This window comes from Diadema antillarum, unplaced genomic scaffold (assembly GCF_040938485.1).
Source record: "Diadema antillarum isolate AM-2024a unplaced genomic scaffold, OU_Dant_1.0 scf00000071, whole genome shotgun sequence".
Classification (NCBI taxonomy): Eukaryota; Metazoa; Echinodermata; class Echinoidea; order Diadematoida; family Diadematidae; genus Diadema; species Diadema antillarum.
The window spans coordinates 912,019-933,742 of NW_027270960.1; the positions used below are offsets into that span (position 1 = coordinate 912,019).

The 21,724-nt window shown below is 37.0% G+C and overlaps 1 protein-coding gene across 1 annotated transcript in view; it reads left to right on the forward strand.

The window, feature by feature from the left end:
* Window positions 1-12,361: 12,361 nt before the first annotated feature.
* Window positions 12,362-21,724, forward strand: part of LOC139717017 (cell division control protein 6 homolog) — a 68,923-nt gene continuing 59,560 nt past the window's right edge. Inside the window, exons 1-8 of the mRNA XM_071628533.1 lie at window positions 12,362-12,559; window positions 13,910-14,209; window positions 15,018-15,086; window positions 15,532-15,696; window positions 16,552-16,751; window positions 17,644-17,819; window positions 18,674-18,780; window positions 20,692-20,831. Coding sequence (XP_071484634.1) covers window positions 13,942-14,209; window positions 15,018-15,086; window positions 15,532-15,696; window positions 16,552-16,751; window positions 17,644-17,819; window positions 18,674-18,780; window positions 20,692-20,831 — 1,125 coding nt within the window. The 5' untranslated portion in view covers window positions 12,362-12,559; window positions 13,910-13,941. The remainder of the gene's footprint in view (window positions 12,560-13,909; window positions 14,210-15,017; window positions 15,087-15,531; window positions 15,697-16,551; window positions 16,752-17,643; window positions 17,820-18,673; window positions 18,781-20,691; window positions 20,832-21,724) is intronic.

Sequence of the window (21,724 nt, forward strand, 5' to 3'; positions counted from 1 at the left end):
ATGTACGATATGCGTACCGCACCGTATGTTATACGTCGTCCACGTAGGGCCTATATACCACAGAACTCTTACACACTCCTTGCTCCACGGCTTCGGTACATACGAGTACTAGTAGGGCACGCGACGGTATACGGTAGGTACCCAAGTCCGCCCAGCTCAGCGCCGCCGGTGTGGTAGCCCGGCATGCACCGCAGAGTGGCCAGTAGTATGAAGCTAGTACCACCGTACTCTTAATGAATCCCACAAGAATTGGAACAATCATCCCCCAGCATATAGGTACTAGGTCTCCAAGACTTCGAACGAGATTTAAGACTTCAGTACATGTACTATGAGTCTTATCTATATGCCGTCAACAGAAACAGCAACTACACCTGCAAGTATCGGCAATTTATAATATCGATTTTAGGTTACTAGTACCTGAATAACACTCGTACTTCCTCGGGAAACTGTCAGATACAAGTGTATGTGGATATGGTGGAGGCAAGCAGGATTTAGGTGGCCCGGCCACTGTTTGCATGCGATGAGCGACATATGGTGCAACCGTGGAGACTAAAGACTACTACCCCTTGAACTCCAATATGGATGCAATTCTGCCTTGAATTATAATGTTTACAATGCTAGACACACAACACAGGGGATCGTATATTGCATAACAATGTCTTTGCGTTGTTCCCACCGACTTTAGTTCATTTTTACAGTCGGTACCAGATGACTACCAGTCATCTTTTCTTTTATCGATGTTCAAGACGCAGTAAATCAAATGTGTCTCTTTTATGACCCCCCCACACACATACACACACAGTGACACACCCCTCCCATTCTTCATGTATAAACACTGATCAAGTGTAAAATACTAGTACATGGTATTGAATGACACTGTATGTCTCCTTTTCTTTCTTTAGTTTTGTCCCTGTTTGATTTGCTCTTATTCTTTTTTTGTTTTTGTTGTTAATGAACTCACAGTTTCTCGCGTCTTCAATGTACTAGTACCATGGTGGTTTGAAATTTATACAACGTGGGTAAGACATTGCAAACAATAACAACGCTTCACTCAATCTCTTTTTTTCTTTCGGGGGTATACCGGTAGGACTACAGGGCAGGCTACCAACCGGGAAGGTGTAGTGTGCAGGGCCCCATTTCATGAAAGGTGTTATGTGGCAACTCACCGTTGCTGGAATGACAATTTCCAATAGCAACAGCCAATCAGGAAGCTGGATTCTTGTCGTTGTCATGACAATTGCCATTCCAGCAAGAGTTGCTTTGCTATCATATCAACTTTCATTTTTTCATGAAACAGGGCCCTTACGCAGGAAACAAACAAACGAATTTTGATTGATTTGCCTGTTGTAATGTGTTATATTAGTCTAGTGGGATTTGGGGAAAATATGACTGTTAGAGGCATTTTTTAGTAAAAGTTGGGAACCGGTCTATTTTGTATAATTCAAGTACGCTGAATCCAAAAATCCCGGTTCCCAAGCGGAATTTTGAGTCTAAGAGCATCTAATTTGCATAAACAAAATGGCCGCCAATTCATTGCTTTTTAAGGTGATTCGATGATCTAATTTTCATAACATCTCCCTAGACATGCAGCAATAGTAGTAATTTCAGAAATTAAGGTGCAAAGACAATATCTAGGTCATCATTTGTTCATAACTTTCACTTATATATGCAAATTAAGAAGTGAAATATGCAAATTAGGCGTTGCCGCTGATACAGTAATGCATTACCGCATATATATGCACATGTATAGTACCTACGTGTTCACTTCTGTTTTTAATCATTTTAACAAGTTACCGGGCAAACAAAAAGTACTTTGTGTCGCCGGAGTCGAATCAAAATAAATCAATTCAAAAGAATTCAATCAATTCAAGAATTTAATTACACTTATGCAAATATCTATTCAAATTGGTACACAAGAGGATACATAACTGGCAGGATCCTAGATTCTACAACGCATTGCTGCAATATATGGATCTGAATCATAATTCTGAAGATAGTTGTCATTGTATCAAGACCGGTTCACGATTCCTAGTGCGCTAAAGAGATACAAGAACCAACCTTACGTATTAAAACAAAACATGCATCTCATTTACATAATAAATTATGCAAATATTTTTCCATTTTCTAAACATATTTTCCCCTAAAACAAAGTTTTGCTATCAAAATGTACCTTGGCGTAGTGAAAAATATAGATATGCTATCGGTCAAACAAAGTGTTCATGGTGTCATCCGAGTCCGAGGAAAATCGAGTGTTGGAATCAACCAATTCAGAATAAGAAAATGAATAACAATATTTGTGATAACGTATGCAAATTGGTACGCAAGAGGCTTTACTACGACAGGCTTCGAGATTCTACAACACATTGCCGCGATATATGAATCTGAATCATTATAGTTATAATATCAAGACGTAAGTTGATGATTCTTTTGTGATAAAGGAGATACAAGAAAAAAACACAGTTATTAGAAATACCCCAATAATCTAATTTGCATATAGATTATACAAATTTTCTATGGATATATTCCCTAAAACAAAATGTACCTTGGCGTACTAAAATACAGCTAAGATATCGGGCAAACACTTTGCACATAATGATGTCGTCAGAGTCTGAAGTAAATCAAGTACTGGAATCAATCAATAAAGGAGAACTGAATGATACTAAAATGAAATATGTTTGCAAATTGATATTCAAGAGGTCGTAGACCAGGCAGGTTTCGAGATTCTACAACGCACTGCCGCAATATATGAATATGTTTCATAACAGTTATAACAATATCAACACCTGTTAATGATTCCTGGTGTGATTAAGAGCTGCAAAAATTAACTGCAACTAGTAAACAACACACATCTATCATCTCATTTGCATAATAAATTATGCAAATATTCACCCATTTTCTATATGCATATTCACCACCAAAACAAGGTCTTGCCATCAAAGTTATCGAACAATCACATCACTATACATTACATTATGGATTAGTGCAAGGTCGCTTTTTCCACCCTGTACTTTGTCGTTTTCATTGGATAGATTGGTTTATAATTATTTTCAATCTGTTGAATTTAAAATCAAGTGGCAACTTTCATAAATCTCGTCATAATTTATGGGGGTTTTTTTTAAATCTATCTCTTTACCCACTCTGCAGGCTCAAGCAAAACAAAAAAAAAATTGTAAGAAAAATCCTGATATCTTGGACAGTGTCGGAAACAGAAACGTAGGATGAACTTTGTAATTCTAGTCATCAACACCTTTATAATTATTTTGGCTGAAAAGAAACATAATCTGAGTCAAAAAGTCTATTTCTCAATCGAGCTAAATTGATCTGCATTCATGCAAGGTTTGCATCATCACATTGTTGCTAACATGCACACACGGCTGTACATCGTAGGCCTAATTTGTGACATTGCATCGACATGTTCTGCAATGCTTTCGCATGCACATGAAATCCCCTCAAGGCAAATTTGCAGGATTGGAGCTAGATATATCAGTTGTACAGGCTGTAGATCAGATCAAAACGTTCCCATCCAATGTCTACTGGTGAAGAAAGATCAGGTCTGGCACAGTGAGCAGGATTTTCTTCCTTTTTTACTTTTTTTAAGATACTGGAGTATTGTCGTTGGACTGCTTTTCGAGCGTCCAGTATACTTTTGTCGGTAAAATGGCGGAACATATTTTGTGCCAAACGAGCTTGTGTGATGCGTCTTTTGAATCGAATATAAGTTTATTCTTATAAAGACGACTGATAACAACCATGTTCTTGGAACCCTTTAGTTTTTTTCTCGTACAAGCAGCATCCTTGATGATTGTGAGTCATTGTGAGTGCTACTGTCAGTATCAGTCTGGCAGAAAAAGCACAACTCCAGTATCTATACGGAAGAAGGCCTCTTTAAGGTAGCTATCGGATAGATGTTATCTTTCAAGGAAACAAAAGTAACTTCATGTTCGCAAGGTAATGGAAAACCCAGGTCCTCCATGAAAAGATCCATATCCTAATTCTTGGGCAGAAATTCAAGTGATAATGTGGATATTCAAAAACTATACTTGATAAACCATATAATGAGAGGCAAAATGACGTCCATTTACGTCTGATATGAAGTGGAATCATCTGTATGTAACATGGTTTCTAATGAGTATTCATTATTCCTTATATTTCTTACAATCTACTATAGAGGCCTGTTTGCTAAGAATTTCTATGATCTGATATCAGAAGTCAGACAGACAAGGGAGCGTGGCGTCGTCCAGTTAAGAATAAATTGAAATGCATCATACTTGGTGGTTATCACTGGCGGCATGTTATCCAAGTATACTGAAAACAAAAACAAAAAGGAACAGGAAGGTGTAAACCCCTTATTTCGCAGATTGCACTGGCCGATGCAATTTCAGAGTTCGAACTGTCTTGGAAGTTGACTAAGTTACATTCTTATAACAGATGTAGAAGGATATAATATAGGTGGATGTGTGCCACACGTCTTTTTTTCCATTTCTTCTCCCTCACTGCTATTCTAACATCGTTATTAAAGTTTATCATGATAAGGCGCGGTCAGAGTGGTAAAAGATCGCAAAGTTTAAGATCGCGACGTCTTCATGATCTTTTGTTGTCCGGTCACACTGGAAAGAGATCGAGAAGTTTGGAGAGGACAGCATTATAAAATGAAATATCCCTAGTTGTAGTGGGAAGTTTCGCGGAAAGTTTGCAGTCACACGCACTTGAAAAACTTCAAGATCTTAAAGACTGCGATCTGAAACTTTTCGATATTTTGGCAATTTGGCCGCGCCTTTTGAGATCTTGGAGATCGCGATCTTAAACTTCTTGATCTTTTGCCAGTGTGTGATCGCGGCTATTCTACAAACTTAACTTTCCAATGGATCCTTCTCCAGTCTTATATATCTAACGGACTTGCAACATAATTTTGTTTATTCACTGGGGCATCAGTAATGTTTGTTGTGACATTAAAGGTATTTTTCGTCGACTTGGAAAAACTAACCAAAAAAAAAAACCACTTCATAAGACAAAATAGAATAAAACCACCTATCCATTTCAACCTATAGACGAATGTTTGCTATATATAATCATATGTAATCTTTATTATCATATATATATATATATATATATATGATTACCATGATCTGGTTATTAAACTGGGAAATAGAATTTCCGTGCTAATGCTATAGATTTGCATATTGGAACAATACAATAATGGATGTTGCATATGAATAAAATGGCATTGTTCGATGACATTTCCCCCCCCCCCCCCCATTAAAAAGTTCAGTCATGATCCGTGTAGAGAGAGTTTTCATCAACTCGTTTTGCGATTATCGATGTACTCAAAATATTTTGCATGATATTAACAATTTTATGGCAATATTGCAGCTATTTTGTATGTATTATGCAAATTAGATTTTAAAGTTCATTCGCTTGAAAAAGACCCGTTTTTTGTTTTGTTTTGTTTTGTTTTTGTTTTTTGTTTTTGTTTTTTTTTAGCCCTAGCGCAATCATTTTTGGTTAAGAATCGGGTTCCTAACTTGAATTCTTTAAAAAAATCCAAAAGGACCATTTTAAAAGATGTGAAAAATAAAATTTTACCAGGGTATATAGACTATTGATGAACTGCATGCGCATAAAACTCATGAAGCCTGCATATAATTTCCATACCGATACAATACATGTATTTTCATTTATTTTGATACCACTGAGAAGGGATTCAGATTTCATCTAACCCTCCAAACCTTCAAGTGTATATATCTAATATTCTTAACTTCCCTCTCAAGAGAAAAAAAAATATAAAAAATCTTCCAGTGTTAATATATATTTATCTGCATATTTCAGTACTAATTTGCATAATTATGAAAGAAATATATTATTTAACACCTGAGAAACGTTTATCCCTCAAGTTGCTAATTCCATTCTATGTACATAGATTTCAAATCACTTTTTTCCAGCTCGTTTACAAAAAAAAAAAAATCTAGAAAATGCGTGTCTGGAATTTACAATTTCTGTGGCTGGGCAGCCATTTTGTTTATGCAAATTAGATGGTCAAGATCGGTGAATTTTGCTTGGGAACCGGAGTTTTCCTAACCCTCAAAACCTTAAAGTTTACATCTTTAGTGTTTAACTTGCCTCTCAAGAAAAATATTGTAACAATTACTCTTCCAGTGTTAATATATATTTATCTGCATATGTCAGTACTAATTTGCATAATTATGAGTAGAATATGCTATTTACCATCTGAGAAACGTTTATCCCTCAAATTGCTACTTCTATTATATGTACAAAATATCAAATCACTTTTTTTCCAGCTCGTTTGCAAAGAATTTCTAGAAAATCCGTGTCCGAAACTGAATAACTGACAATTTCTGTGGCTGGGCAGCCATTTTGTTTATGCAAATTAGATGGTCAAGATCGGTGAATTTCGCTGGAAACCGGAGTTTTGCTGACCCTCAAATCCTTAAAGTCTACATATTTAGTATTTAATTTGCCTCTCAAGAAATAAAAAATGTCAAAATTACTCTTCCAGTGTTAATGTATATATATATATATATATATTTATCTGCATATTTCAGTCCTAATTTGCATGATTATGAATAAAATATACTTTTTGCCACCTGAGAAACGTTTATCCCTTATAAATTGATAATTCTATACTCTGTACAAACATTTCAAATCACTTTTTCCAGCTTGTTTGCAAAGAATTGCTAGAAAATGCGTATCTGAAACTGATAATTTCTGTAGCTTGGCAGCCATTTTGTTTATGCAAATTAGATGGTCAAGATCGGTGAATTTCGCTTGGGAACCGGATTTTTCGGATTCAGCATACTCAAATTAGGTAAAAGAGACCGGTTCCCAACTTTTACTCAAAAATGCCTCTAACACCATTTTAGAGAGCCCTTTTTCAGAAATCCCACTAGACTATATGAGCTGCAGTTTTGAAATACACTGTATATAGTTTTGGTCTGGATTGATACCATAGGTCTATACTTGAGGCTAAACCTTGTGCTGTCACCACCCGTCCAATGCCTTTTTTAGTGATTTCACAATTTCGAGGTGCTGGACTTGAGTCTATAGTTGATGCAACTCTTGCATATCTCTTGCATCATCCAGATTCAGATTCAACACTCTTAAAATAGGTCAAAGACAATCATAACGTATCTTTTCCATTTTCACCTTTTGTAGCCCCAATTATTCTTTTCAATATTTCACCATTTGCAAGGAGATATTTTGGCGGCTATATTAGCGGCCATCTCGAAAGTCTCAAAACCCTCAAGGATCACTAATAAGAGTTGCGTGCATCATCCAGATTTGGATTCAGTGCCTTAGAAATATATAGGGCAAAGAAAATCACATCTCAGTAAAATGATTTTAAAAAATGACAGATTGTAAAACATGGTCAGGCCCAAAATCTGACTTTGGTATATAGTCAAATTACAAGTTGTTACCATCCTCTAGACTTAGTGCGCAGAATGGACTAGGATTTAGAGAGTTGTCAGTTGATGACATGTCGCATCAATTCTTCAACCAAGTTATCTATTGTGGTTGTAATCTGTATCAGTATTCTGTGAAAACATGTGCACTATCGAAATGTGTAACTGTCATGGCGTCTGATTTTACTCGATCACTTGGCGCGTAAGGGGGGACACTTAATTGGTTCTTTAAAAACAATAATAAAAACATAAATCATGAAAAACAAAATAACGCCCGTAACATACTGAGAGTTCAGCCCCAGTCCCTCTCCCAATTCAAACAATTTACATGTATTTCGATTTGTTCTGTGCGCTACCCTCTTCCCCTTAAAAGACCAATCCCTCCCCCCCCCCCCCCCCAAAAAAAAGAAAGAATTCGCGGCTCCTGATTGTGAATTATAGTGAACATAATTATATGACCATGGTGTAGAATTGCTCTTTGCGTAGGTTTATTTCCATAGGAGTCATATCATCGTCAGCATTAAACACACACACACACACACACACACACACACACACACACTTTTTTTTGGCAATGATATTTTATTGATTTCATTCAAATCATTCATAAATCAACCCATTCTGGGTGTACCTTTAACATAAAATGGTACAAATGCCATTCAAAACACAAATCCATTTATCAACTTATACTGCTATCATCTCTCTTCAACATAACAACTCGATTATAAATCAATCCTACTGACCATTTATTCACGAGAAAGTATTGACATGTATAAAAAAATATATATTCTTTGACTATACTGAATCATGTTACTCACTCTCACAAGGGTATATACATAAAAAAACAACAAAAATACGTTATACAAAGCTAGAATTAAATCATTTCATTGAAAATCAAATCCCCATCCCCACCAACCCCGATTCACTAAAACCTATACCCCACACCCACACCCACAACCACCAAACACATACACCCACAACCACCATACACATACCACACACCAAACACCAACACACATACACAGTGCACACACAAACACACCCGAAGCGATACCACCTTCCTTCCTAATGAAAACGACTTCCAAATGTTGATTGATACGTAAAACATACAAGCGTGTAATGGACCGTATCTAATTATGCAGAAAAGCATCGTCCGCCCGCACCCAAATAACGCTCCAAATTCACATTCAAATTCATCAAACAAAACTCATCAAACGCCTAACTGCCGATGAAATCCTATAACCTTTATGCCAAACAAAAACTTACCCCTCCCCGCACGCGGCCAATAACACATTATTGCCTTCACCACTGATATCTACACTGTACTAAAAAAGAAAAACAAAACAAAACAAAACAATACTTAAGCTCTTGTGTCAGAAACATTTTCCCATTTCAGCAAATGTCATCCCAACTTATTTCTTTTTAAAGCAATTTCTTTTTCTTCATCCCGAAAACTTATTATTCTTTTACAAATTTCCTCAAAAGTAGGAATTTTCCCTCCGACCTAGATCTGAAAATAATATATTTCAAAAATGAAAATTATTGTATTATAAAATTTCACTTTTGGATCCCTTCCCATAACACCAAAATGAACATCTCTCCACTCTATATTTCGAAGATCTGCCATCTCAAACCTATCTATCACTTTCTGCCACAAATTCTTAACATACACACAATCCCAAAATAAATGTTTATATGTTTCTACCGATTGCTCACAAAAAGAACACCGGTTATTTGCAACGAAACCAAACTCAAAAAGATTTTCCTTTGTATAAACAACTCCATGTAATAATCTATACTGAAATTCCCTAAGTTTTGTTAGAAGTGTTGTCATTCTTGGTCTTAGAAATAAATGTGTAATTTCCTTTTTCGAAAACAAATAATCATTTTGGCCATCTTTCATTCGTAAAATATACGATTGCTGTAAATTTGTAACTAAGGGTTCATACACCTTTCTAAATGAAACATCTTTCGATAAAATTACATTTTCAAAAATTTCAAAGAAATGTTATATACCTCTTTATCAACAGAATAAAAATCATATATATTTCCCTCAAATTTCTGGCTTCTTACAACAACCTCCCCTATTTTCCAAACTTTAACTATATTTTCACAATCTAATCCTAACCTGTGAAAATGTACTGCTGATCTCATACAATCTTTCTCCAAAATTTGCTATACTAAATAAATATTCTTCCTATACAAATTTTCACAAAAAATCATTTTCCCTTTACACAGTTGTTATTAAAAATGATTGGATTGATCTTACCTTCTTGATAATTTCGGTTATTCTCCATTTCTTGCCATGCCCTCAAAATTTTTAAACAAAACAATGGTACTTTAAGCTTTAATAATCGTATAATTACACAAAAATATGAATCTTCCTCCCACAAGTCTAAAATTAATCAAAAAAAAGTTTCCATCCCATAGCTTCTCACCGTATAACAATCGCTTCAACCACATAATTCTTTGACTCTTAACAAATAATTCAAAATTTGTCATTCTAAGGCCGCCCTCACTATAATCCTAATGATAACAAAATTGATAACCCTTTTAATTCGATCTTTAAATTCAAAACAAATTTTATCAATATCTGCCACTACCCACTTTGGAACCTCTATTGATGAAGAAACATAATATAATTTAGACAAAGCATATGTTTTAAGCAAATATATTTTTCCCATCACAGACAAATCTCTTTGTCTCCACCATCCCAAAAGTCTTTTAATCTTACTCAATATCTCTTTATAATTTAATTCTTCTCTGAGCTTAATATCCAATGCAAAATACACTCCTAAAATCTTTATTTTCAGTTTCAAGATTGCCCATGGGTAATACTCTCATATCCTCCCTTTTTCTTCCCTATCCTCATTACCTTTGTTTTATCAATATTCACCTTCAAACCACATAATTCATAAAAATCCTTAAATATTTCTTGTATTCTGATAATTTATCACCTATGTCTAACAAATAAAGTCATGTCATCAGCATATAAAACTTGCCGAACCTCAAAATTCTCAAACTGAATACCTCTAACCCCATTATCCCTTCTCACTGCCTGCGCCAAAATTTCAATTACTAACAAAAACAAATATGGTGATAATGGGTCGCCTTGCCTCACCCCTCGCTTTATATCAAAATAAGCTGTCGAAACACCTCCGTTCATAACACAACTATAACCAATTCCATTATACACGATTTTTACCCAGGAACAAAACGACTCACCAAACCCAAATAATTCCAATACCTTAAATAAAATTTTGTGCGAAACTGAATCAAACGCTTTTTCAAAATCAACTGCTATCAAATATGCCTCTTCTTCACAATAATTATCACAATAAAAAAATCATATCATCTATCAAACGCAAAGCCTCACCAATATACCTGTTTTCTATATAACCAACTTGATCCAAATGAACAATCTCATGTAAGACTCCCTTTATTCGCTTTGCCATTATCTTAGAAAGCATCTTATAATCCATCTTCAACAAAGTAATTGGTCTATAATTCTTTATAAATAATGGATCTTTGCCCTCTTTTTCAATCAGTGTTATTACACCTTGTTATTGAGACGTTGCTAAACAACCTTTCTCAAAAGCTTCATTAAAAACTTCAACTAATAAACTTCCTATTTGCGGCCAAAATGTAAGATAAAATTCAACTGTTAATCCATCATTCCCGGGTGATTTATTTAATTTCATACTTTTTAAACACTCCCAACATTCTTCTTTAATAATTTTTTCCTTCACAAAAACTCTTACTTTCATCACTTAATTGAGGAATATCTTTACAAAATACACTTTCTCTGAATCATCACACACTAATTCATTCTCTGAATAAAGATTTCTATACAAATTTCTGATCAATCACATTATTACATCCTTCTCTCTAATCACATCTCCCTTATCATCGCACATTCCCGTATAACCGTTTTCTGTTTATTCGAGTTGAGCAACTGCTCAAAATACTCTTGATTCTGTTCACCCTCTTCATACCAGACCACTCTTGACCTAACTTTTAATCCATCCGTATACTAGTACACATTATACAATTTCTTCAATTCCGTTTTTTTACTCTCTATATCCTCTAAAATTCCACCACTATCAGGAGACGACAGAAGATCTTTCTCCAAAATATCTATTTCATATTCCAATTGCTGTATACTTAATCTTCTCTCCTTTGATTTTTCTTCGAAAATTTCATTGCAAAATTTCTCATTTTCATCTTTAAAAAATCCCAGAAAGAAGATTTAGTATCAAACTCCGTCAACCACTGTAATTCAATACTTTTTATTTCTTCATTCATTCCCTGTACAAATTCCTTATCAAAACACAACGGGACTATTTACACACAAAAAAAAAAACCAAAAAAAAAAAAAAAAACCTAAGATCTATATGAAGGAGTTCTGCATGCACATAATTTCAGTAGGTTTTCTATTATTCTAATAAGTGCCTAGATACCGTGTACACCACTGAACTCACTCCAAAGATGTTAGACACTTATTTTATGAATATTCATTACATCTTGACTGTACATATAAAATATCATATTATGTCATCTTAAAATAAAATTCACAGCAATAAAAAAAAATTAAAAATTTTTATTTATGCTATATTTAATTTTTAACACCTTTATTTATGAAAAAATAATTATTTAAAATACTTTTTTTATTATAAAATATTTTCTTTTAAATTGGCCATGCCATGTTTAAATGGCCACGCTCCAGGCGTGCATAATTAACAGCAACTCCTGCCTTCCACCAATCACATCGGCTAGTTCCATTATTTTGTGCAATCAGCTGACAGCGTTTTCGCGCGGATTGTTCGTAGCGGGAATGAATGAACATACATTGTACCTGTGGCCGCCGGTGGACAATGCAATGTACACTGTCCTATAAGTCTGTAGGTGGTGGCTGCAGCTGTATGCACCGGAACAAACGAAGAGGAGCTTGTGTCGCGTCGCTCTCGCTCGACTCGCGAGTGGATTTGTAACGAGCCTGTACTCCGGTGTGTGACACGTTCGTAGTGGAAGCGTTTCTCTGTCAATTCGCCATTTTTTTCATGCATATGAACAAGGATTGTCTGGACTGGACGTGTACATCCACATTCAAAGTTTAAAACACTCAAATTTAGAGAATAGAGGTGAGTTCGATCAATCTGCAGCGCGTGGTAAAACTAAAAAGCGATTAGTAAACTAACGTTAGATTCTAGACTAGTCTTCTCAGTAAATACATGTAACTTGCCCTGCTGGGTACTGGGCCTTGCTCTGGAGTCAAGATATGACTTTACTGAATAACTTCTTGTGTTAGTCTAGATCTAAACCATGTTAAAAAAACAGAAAGCTAGATATAGACTAGTCCCCGTAGGACCAAGACACAGGAGTAATACTGCTCGAGTACCATAAACCAACCCTGCTATTTCACATAACGTTAGATCTAATGCTCAATAACAAGCCAATTAGAGCCTAAGTCAAGTGTGAAGCCTCCAGGCCTCTGGCCACAACTGCATATATCACTGCTGCACGCTGTGGGCAAGGTAACGGCGACCAGCCCGAATGCGAAATAACTGTGTACAAACTACAAGGAGCTCCCCGGGGTTTGCATTATTGGGCAGGGTGCAGAGTAACCGCAGCAGCGACCCCATACGGATGTTACAGCGCCCCGCGACGGGGTTAGGTGCAGAGTTGACCGAAAGATCGGTCTGTATCTGTCCGTCGGGGAATGTTCCGCGGAGATTGCGTCTGGCTTCACGGATCCCCTCGAGGACAGCGTTAATGGCAAAAAATATAGAAGAGTCCTCTGGACAGACGGATCTTTCTGTCTAGGTGCAGAGCAACTGCACTGGTGCCGACAATGACACGTTCGTGTCATATCGGGGTTAGGGCCTACAGTAGGGTCAATCATCACATACAATCATTCGATGTCTACATTCAATTCCAACTGCAAATGGTGGAAGGTTAAATTTGAGTTTTGTGGGAACTATATCTTGGCTTTAATTCTTGTGCAAACCATCATGGCTAAATCGTGGTATTGGTCCCCTCGAATTGTTCTGCGATAGAAAGATCTGTCTGTCAGGAGAAATCTTTTTATTTTTTCGACGTTATCGCTCTCCTCCATAGACATAGGATAGGAGGGGATTCCATGAAGCCAGACGCAGTCTCTGCGGAACATATCCCCGACGACCAGATACAGACCGATCTTTTGGTCAAGTTGTGTGAGTACGTCTTCACTACCGGTATGTGCAAAGTCTATGGTGGTGGATAGCAGTCATCGGCAGTGACAAAATGAATACTGGTGAATGGAGTGGTGATCGATTTCAGGATAGTGCCACCATCACTAAGTAAGACTCAAGCTTGCAGCAGAAAAGCAAAACAGACTGCAAAATTGTGCTTCAATTCTCTTAGTGTGTAGTGAATGACATAGATTAATTACATCAATTGTGTAGAACATTTTGAGTTTCTGATTATTGTCTTTCTTTCTCCTCACATTTCAGTTTTGATCTCCAAGAGCCCTTTGCAAGCTAAGATGCCTGTTCAAACACGGAGCAGACGACAATCAACTCTGTCGTTTCCTTGCAGAAAGACGTACAAGACTTCTGCTCCTAAAGGTAGTAAAACAAACATTGTACCAACCTTTCCAGAAAGCAAGCCTTGCAGTCACAGCAAAAGTTTGTCACACCTTCCATGTGGACAAGAGCTTAGCTCAGTGCAGGAAACACGAAGACAAGGGCCAGCCACTGAGGAAACTAATGCCAATGGACGTCTCACCAGGAGAGTTTTGCCAAGTCAAAGAGGTATTTACAATTTGTATCTCAAATTATACACTGGCATGAGTCTGTCAGCAAAAGCAGTTTTCATTCCTTTGTAAGCAAATTAATGTCACCAAACAGTACCAAGTAACGGGCACTGTATCTTGAATGTGTGAAATTCACCAAAGCCAAACAGATGTTCACCCAAGAGAAATAGATATAATCAAATAATGTTATACTGCTTCTCTGAATCCAAAACGGCAAGAGCCAAGGATTATTTGTACGGGTATACATGTAGTTCAATGTATGTAATGTACATGCCATATTCATACAAATTGTACATGTTATTGCATTTTTTCATGAATTGGGACATGTGAGGTAGTTTTGCAAGTGATTGAATTTTATGTTGATTAGTGGCAGGATAAGAAAGAAGTATTAGCCTTCTTCCAGAGAAAAGTTAGCATTTTTCCACCATGGAGATGATGGAATACATTTTTGTATTTGCATTTTTGCATTTGAATGCAAATGATTGATCTGTTATAATCTTCTTTAAACAAATATTTGTTTTATATCCAAACTTTTCTTCTGAAAATCCTTTTTTTATGAGTTAGTAGCTTGAATTCAGATAAATGCTTGTGTGAGCCCAAATCATTTGAGTCTATCTGAATTCTGTCAAAAACTTGTGAAGTAATCTGTCTAGAGTATGAAAACAACATCAAATTATACATTCATGATACTTGTTTAAAGTAGATTGTAATGTGTGATATTACATGTTGATTATCATCTTTTGATTGCAGTTTTAAAGTTCTTCAGCAAGGCAGGTTTCTCTAAGTTTAAATGTGTTTTATGTCAGTTTCAGAGGAAGCCTCTAGTAAAGTGACTTCATCACCATCCAAGTCCCCCAGAAAGAGAGCAAATCCAGGTACAGTGTGTGCTGTGTATCAACGATGGATGATTTCATGGACATGGTAGCAGTAGGGAGTTCATAAAGGAAATGAAATACAGCTGTACCAGTAGTGGCTGATATAATTTACAAGAGCATGTCTTGGTTGTAATAGGACACCAGATGAGAGATGTTCTCCCACTCTAAAAGAAGACAGATATAATCAGTGGACATTTATAAAATATTCAAGTTCATGGCCAGATACCTGATGTTTGCCTGGAATATGATATTAAAGAATGTGATGAAGTCAATGTGAGAGTGTTACAAAACACTTAAAATAACAAGTTAGCTTGTGTCCCTTGTGCTAGAAAAGACAAATAACATGGCAGAAAATCTGTTCCCAGCTATTGAGTTTTCAGATTTGTAGACACATGCAAGGTTATCTTTCATACAGTATGATGTATTACTTTCATATTATGTGTAGGTGGTTTCAATGATGAAAATGAAGAACCGATGCATTGCAGTCCCAGCAAAGCTAAGAGGGTTCTGTGTGAGGGTGACAAACCAGTATCTCCATTGAAGACACCAACGAAAATGTCACCCTCCCTCATTTCTCCTCTCAGAAGAGTCTGTATCAGCAGGCAAGAAAGTGAGTGAAATCAAACTTATTTTTCCCTTTGTATTCCAGTAGCATGATTTTATCTTTTTCCTTCACTCTTTTTGCCAATAAAGTGATGCAATAAACATTCGGCAGTATCTGAGTTTCTCACTTTTTGTTCAATGTGATGCTACGATGTAACATCAATGGTAAAAGTGCACTCTTTTTATTTTAGTATGCCCTCACAAAGTCATACTTTTACCCAATTACATTACAAGGAGGTAAGATAAGAATCATCAAATTCATCATAGTTGGCTATGGAATGTGATACCCGTATTTTGTAATAACAGTCATTTTTTCATGCTTAATTATAGTGTATGTCATAAGAAGAGATCATTATCATCAGTAATGTAATTCTGTGTAATTTAGTTTGCCACTTTCAATCCCATTGTCCAGGAGAAAGCACAGTTTCAATGATTTTGACATACTCTGCTGCAAATCACTAATCTCTGCAGCAATTAGTCTAATTTTTGTGATGAAATGTTTTAGTACCGGTACATTATGTTGAAGGAAGTGTTTCATTAATTGACCATACATGTAGTCATGACCATGCAGATGTGATGACTAACAACAAAGTGCGTGTGTGTACACACTGCTAAGTTATGAAAGAAAGTTTTTGGATGAAGCTGAACAAATTTCAACTAAAATCACAATATAGCCTTGGAAACAGGTGTTACTCACCTCCCACACTCCTAAGTCTATGTGCAACAATCCTATCTTCATATCATGATATAATTTAATCCCATCCATCTCAGCGCATTTCTTGTTACATTCCATTTTGTTTGTCTGTTGGCTTAACATTTCCATTGGTTTCTGTCTGTCCTTCCTTCTCTTTTTTGTTTGAAGACGAGTGTTACAGCTCAGCCAAGAAGGCACTCCACACATCCCAGCCACACCGAGTCCTCTGCCGAGAAAAAGAGATCCACGTAATGCAGACCTTCTTACAAGACCATGTCCAGGCTAAGAGACCAGGCAGCCTCTATGTGTCAGGAGCACCAGGGACAGGGAAGACTGCATGTCTCAAGCAGATTCTTCAGAATGACAAGGTAGTGGTTGTTACAACTACATGTGTATGATGCAATCAGTATCAAATTTATTACAAATGTGGTGGTGGAGGATCACACACTTTTTCTTCAGTATTTGGTTTATCTAGAATGTCTTGTAAAACGGTAAATTGTTTGTTTATAAGATCTGGTAGAATCATAATTGTCTGATACTGTTTCACTTACGAAGCAGACCCTACAAGATGATTGAGTACTGACAAGTGAATCTTATCTACATGTACTGTTGTGTATTATTATTTTAAATGTTTGAGGATGGAAGTAAGAATGACAAGTGCACTCTCAGATAAATGGATAAATTCTGAATCTGATCAAGAAAGGAAAAAGAAATGATCCGACTGTACTTTGGGACTTATGATCAGAAGAATGCAAAAGACATTGTTGTGTGTGCAACACAGTGTCATATCTGTGTGTGAACTCTTGAGAAGTGACTCGGTAATCTTAAGAAAATGCTAGCAGATGTACCAATGAACGGGTATGTCCCCACTCTATGGACTTACAAATTTTGTCTTTACCTTGACGTACATGTATATTGTGTAGAATTGCACTAAACTTCTGTATATGCCGAATATTTCGCAAGGTTTTTATTTTTCGTGAATTTCGCGAGTCAGGTGCTATTTGCGAAAATATTGACTCTGATCCCGATGTCGATGTGACGTACATGTCGGGAATTTCCGATTTGCGAAAATTTAGACTCGCGAAATATATGGCGTATACAGTACGTAACTATTATACTGAGATACAGTATCCCAAAGTGTGTAAAACTCTGCCTCCAAGATATTCTAACTCCCTATAGAGGAGCATTATATGGCACACCTGTCATAACCACTAAAGAATAGATTTAGTATAGGTATCGTCTTGTCTTCTGGCCTTCTAGAATCTCGTGAGCAGGGCAAAAGTGATGTTTGTGAACTGCATGCTGGTCAGACAGAGCCAAGGCATCTTCAACAAAGTCCTGAAAGAATTCAAAGATGACTTCACTGCTGACAAGATGTCTGCCAAACAGGCAGCCAAGGCCCTCCAGAAGACATTCATGTCAAGTGGTCCAATGCTGTAAGTACAATGCCTCTACGTACCTATGATTTGAATGCAATATACATTTCATTTTGTTCTGATTTCACAATCGGTGATATCGGGCACATAGTATGTATATGTATTTGAGTTGTATTAACAATTTGTTTTATGTGGCTTCTAAGGAAGTTATGATTGTTTGTAGGCAAGCGACCATGGGGCTGATGGCGTCAAGTCCCTTGGACTAGGACTGGGCGTGAGGGTCGAGTGCCTTGCCTATAGGGACACCACAGGTGTAGCAAGAAGATGCGAACCAGGGAACTGAGATTCACAGTCCATTGTCTATATTTTTAGCCACAATAATTTATAATTCATCAGCTGAGAATGATAAGGGCGTTAAGTTGCCACTAAAGCCATAGTGTTTGAGGCACCTTAACGTCTTGTCATTCTCAGCCAACAAATTTGTGTTTGAGGTTATAATGTAAAGTTGCAGATTGCTCAGAGGCAGTTTGAAGCCATCCAGTTCCTATCACTGGTTTTATCTCTACAGAATTCGGCTGGTACTCATTTGCCATGATGCTTAATGATTACATTTTCCGCGTGTCACAGTCGACAAGTGGCTGTATGTATTGAGTGGATACTGTTTATTTGGCTGTGGTTTATTTAAGCAGCTCACTGCAACCTGTCACTTTTGAATCAACCTCATAATATCACCTATAGTGTGCATGTTACATTGTTCCTTCTTGAAATACAGGTGAACTTGGTGATTTAAACTTTCAGATTTGTGTAATAGATACTAAATAGATTAAATGACATACTAAGAAATATGATCATTACATATGGCAAAAGATATTAAATGTCTTATGACAATGGTCTGTTCTGTAATTTGCTTGCAGGCTTCTGGTGTTGGATGAAATAGACCACCTAGATTCCAAGGGACAAGAGGTGCTGTACACAATGTTTGAATGGCCAAGTTTACCGAGGTCTCGTCTAGTTCTTGTTGGTAAGTATGCTTTCTCAATGGTTATTTGGTGGCCATGTAGTTTGAAATTACAAAGTCAACCATTTGAAGTCAAAAGGGAGTTATACTGAAACCCTCCAGCATATTCATAAGTTTATATTTGTTGGTTTTCTTAGTACAACATGTTGCCTGAATAAAATGCATTTCCTGAAGCTTTAGCTCAGTTTTCACATATCTAGGATGGGCTGTGTAACTTTTTTGTTGTTGTTGTTGTAGTGTGAATGTGTAGGGGTGATGGAGAGACACTCCCCTCCTTCTACAGCCTGCCTAGTCAGTACAAGTACTCACCCTTTCTGTAAAAAAACAACACATATCTAACTTATAGGAAGTTTGCCTGTGCACAATGAGGGGATTAACAGCACCTCTCATATTTATTCAAATTCATGAAATTCTTCTGTCAAGATGTTTTCAGCAGGCGTTTTCACTTCAGTCTGATGTTTCGAAATAGCACGCTATTTTCTGACTAGGAAAATTAACCCGATCACGAAATAGCGCGCTATTTGATAATGTGAACACAAATTAGCGCGCTAATTGTATCGCTCTGGTCGAGAAAATTTCTCGAGTCCAACTCGGGAAATTTCTGAAATAGCGGGATAACATAGCGAACTAGCGCGCTATTTGATAATGTGAAATCCCCTCAAGAAATTAGCGCGATGCATCCCATCATGCCTAGCGTGTGTGACCCAAAAGGGTGCGCTCTACTGGTATACCCGACACTGTTTGCGCATGCTCAGCTGTCGAATTAGCTCGAAAAATTTTCAGGCTAATTCTCTTTGGGCTGATGTGAATAGGAAATGAAATAGCGCGCTAATTTGCGATCGCGAAAAATATCTCGAGCTTGGATTTTTATCGGGCTGATGTGAAAACGCCTCCCGCAACTGATTGACAAATTGCCCTCCATTGATGTGAATAAGCACTGAATTGATCAGTGTTTTAATAGTAGCCATGATAAAAGAAATACCTCATATTGTTCAAACTGACCTTTCATATGTTTTCTTACAGTGTAGTTAAATGCCTATCCCATGGAACACTGTTGTCTTTATTTAAACTCTTGCCAAAGCATGATTGCCTACATTCAGATTTAGGTGATCCGAGTATCCTCTCGGATCACCTTCCATTTTTGTATGGATTCTTTCTTCTTCTTCTTCTTCTTATTTCTCCTCAAAAGTTGTGTAGAGGTTAGCTCAGAAAGTCCTCTGCTTATCAATTTCAAACTTATACCATATATTGATCATGTCCCAAAGACGACAGATCTAGTTACCCTTGTTATTGAAAACTTAGCCTAAATTTCAACTTTGGGCGGATTTGGTGTGAGAAGTAAAACTAGGATTTTTATATTCCATGGCACAAAGGCCCCATCCTTGTATCTCCATATGTCTGGATAGAGTAGAACTATTTCTTTCAGTAGAATTCTTGATGTCTCTGAAATCATTGTAGTTTGTTTATGCTGCCCACAAGCGATGAACAATTTGTTCTCTAGCAAGTCCACTAGATTATGTCAAATATGAATTATAGATGACATTTGGCATAGCAATGGCCACATTTAGATGCCATATTAAACCAAGCCTGGTGTGCTCACAGTAGAGTGATCCTTCCCAAGTGTGTTCTCATGTTGAGTGCTGATGTTAGCCCAAACTATTTTATTTTCATGCAAATGTTACTTTTTGACACAAAGGTCAGTGTAATTCTTAATATGTTAACATGACCAAGAATAAAATACAATATCCAGGAGTTCATATCATTTACGACACATTCTCCTGATTTTTGTTCAAGTCGAGAAGACCTACAGGTAGAGATGCATTTTTTGAAGGGGAAGATAATTGATCATGAGTTTTATGTGATGAAAGAAAAGTTGTACATCCTGTTTTTCCATCCCTATGTTGATTCTCCCAGGTGTAGCCAATGCTTTGGATCTAACTGACAGAATCTTGCCTAGACTTCAAGCTAGACCCAGATGTAAGCCACAGCTTCTGCACTTTGCTCCATACACCAGAAATCAGATCAGTGCCATCCTCAATGACAGGCTGAAAGAGGTGAGATACGACAGGCTTCAGAATGGTGTCCTGTCTTCATGGCTCTATTTCAGTGCTGAATATCTTTGTTCTACAGTATATACCAAAATAAACTTTGCGTTAAATTTACGTGTAACGCAAGCGCCGATCGTTACTGCGTTAATCTTTCTGCGTTACAAAATTAACGATCACCGTGCGTGAATGATCGTTACAGATCGTTACAGATCGTTACTGTGCGTTACAGATCGTTACTGTGCGTTAATTTTTAGATCTTGCGTTAGCGGACTTGTCATGTGGACTGGCAAGAAATCTCGGAAATTGCGAGACTCGGAGATGCCTCGGTTAAGTAACTGTCGTTCGTAATATTTACTACGGACAATTTCCTGCCGGCGGAAGGCATTTAAATAGCGATATCAAATACCGAAAAGATTTTGTAGTTGAGCAGAACTCCCCTGGCAATGTCGTATTGTCATGGTCGTCAAATTTGTACTCATGGGCGCAGTCAATGGAATCGGGCAAGCAAAAATTTCGAAGCCACATTTTTCCCCACAGCCAACATATTCCATCGAACATTGAACCCATGAAATCACGCATACGCAAGCCTAAAACTAACGCCGACTGTCTAACGTTAGCGATGTCACGATTTCAACAACGGTCAGACACTTACTCAATTCAGGAAGGTGCAAAAGTCCATTTATATTCCAATACACAACGTGTGTCTCGCCGAATAACTGGTGGTAGTGTGTGGTGACAAAGCCGAGTATTTCGGCAGTAAAAGTAGCTGCAGCAGAAGAAAATGTCTACCACTTTCTGCTCGCATTATTACACTGCCAGCAGGTGAGTCAAGTGGTGACTTGATAGGCACGCTTCACATGAAAGTTTACCCAGAAACATGAAAAATCCCACGATGCCAA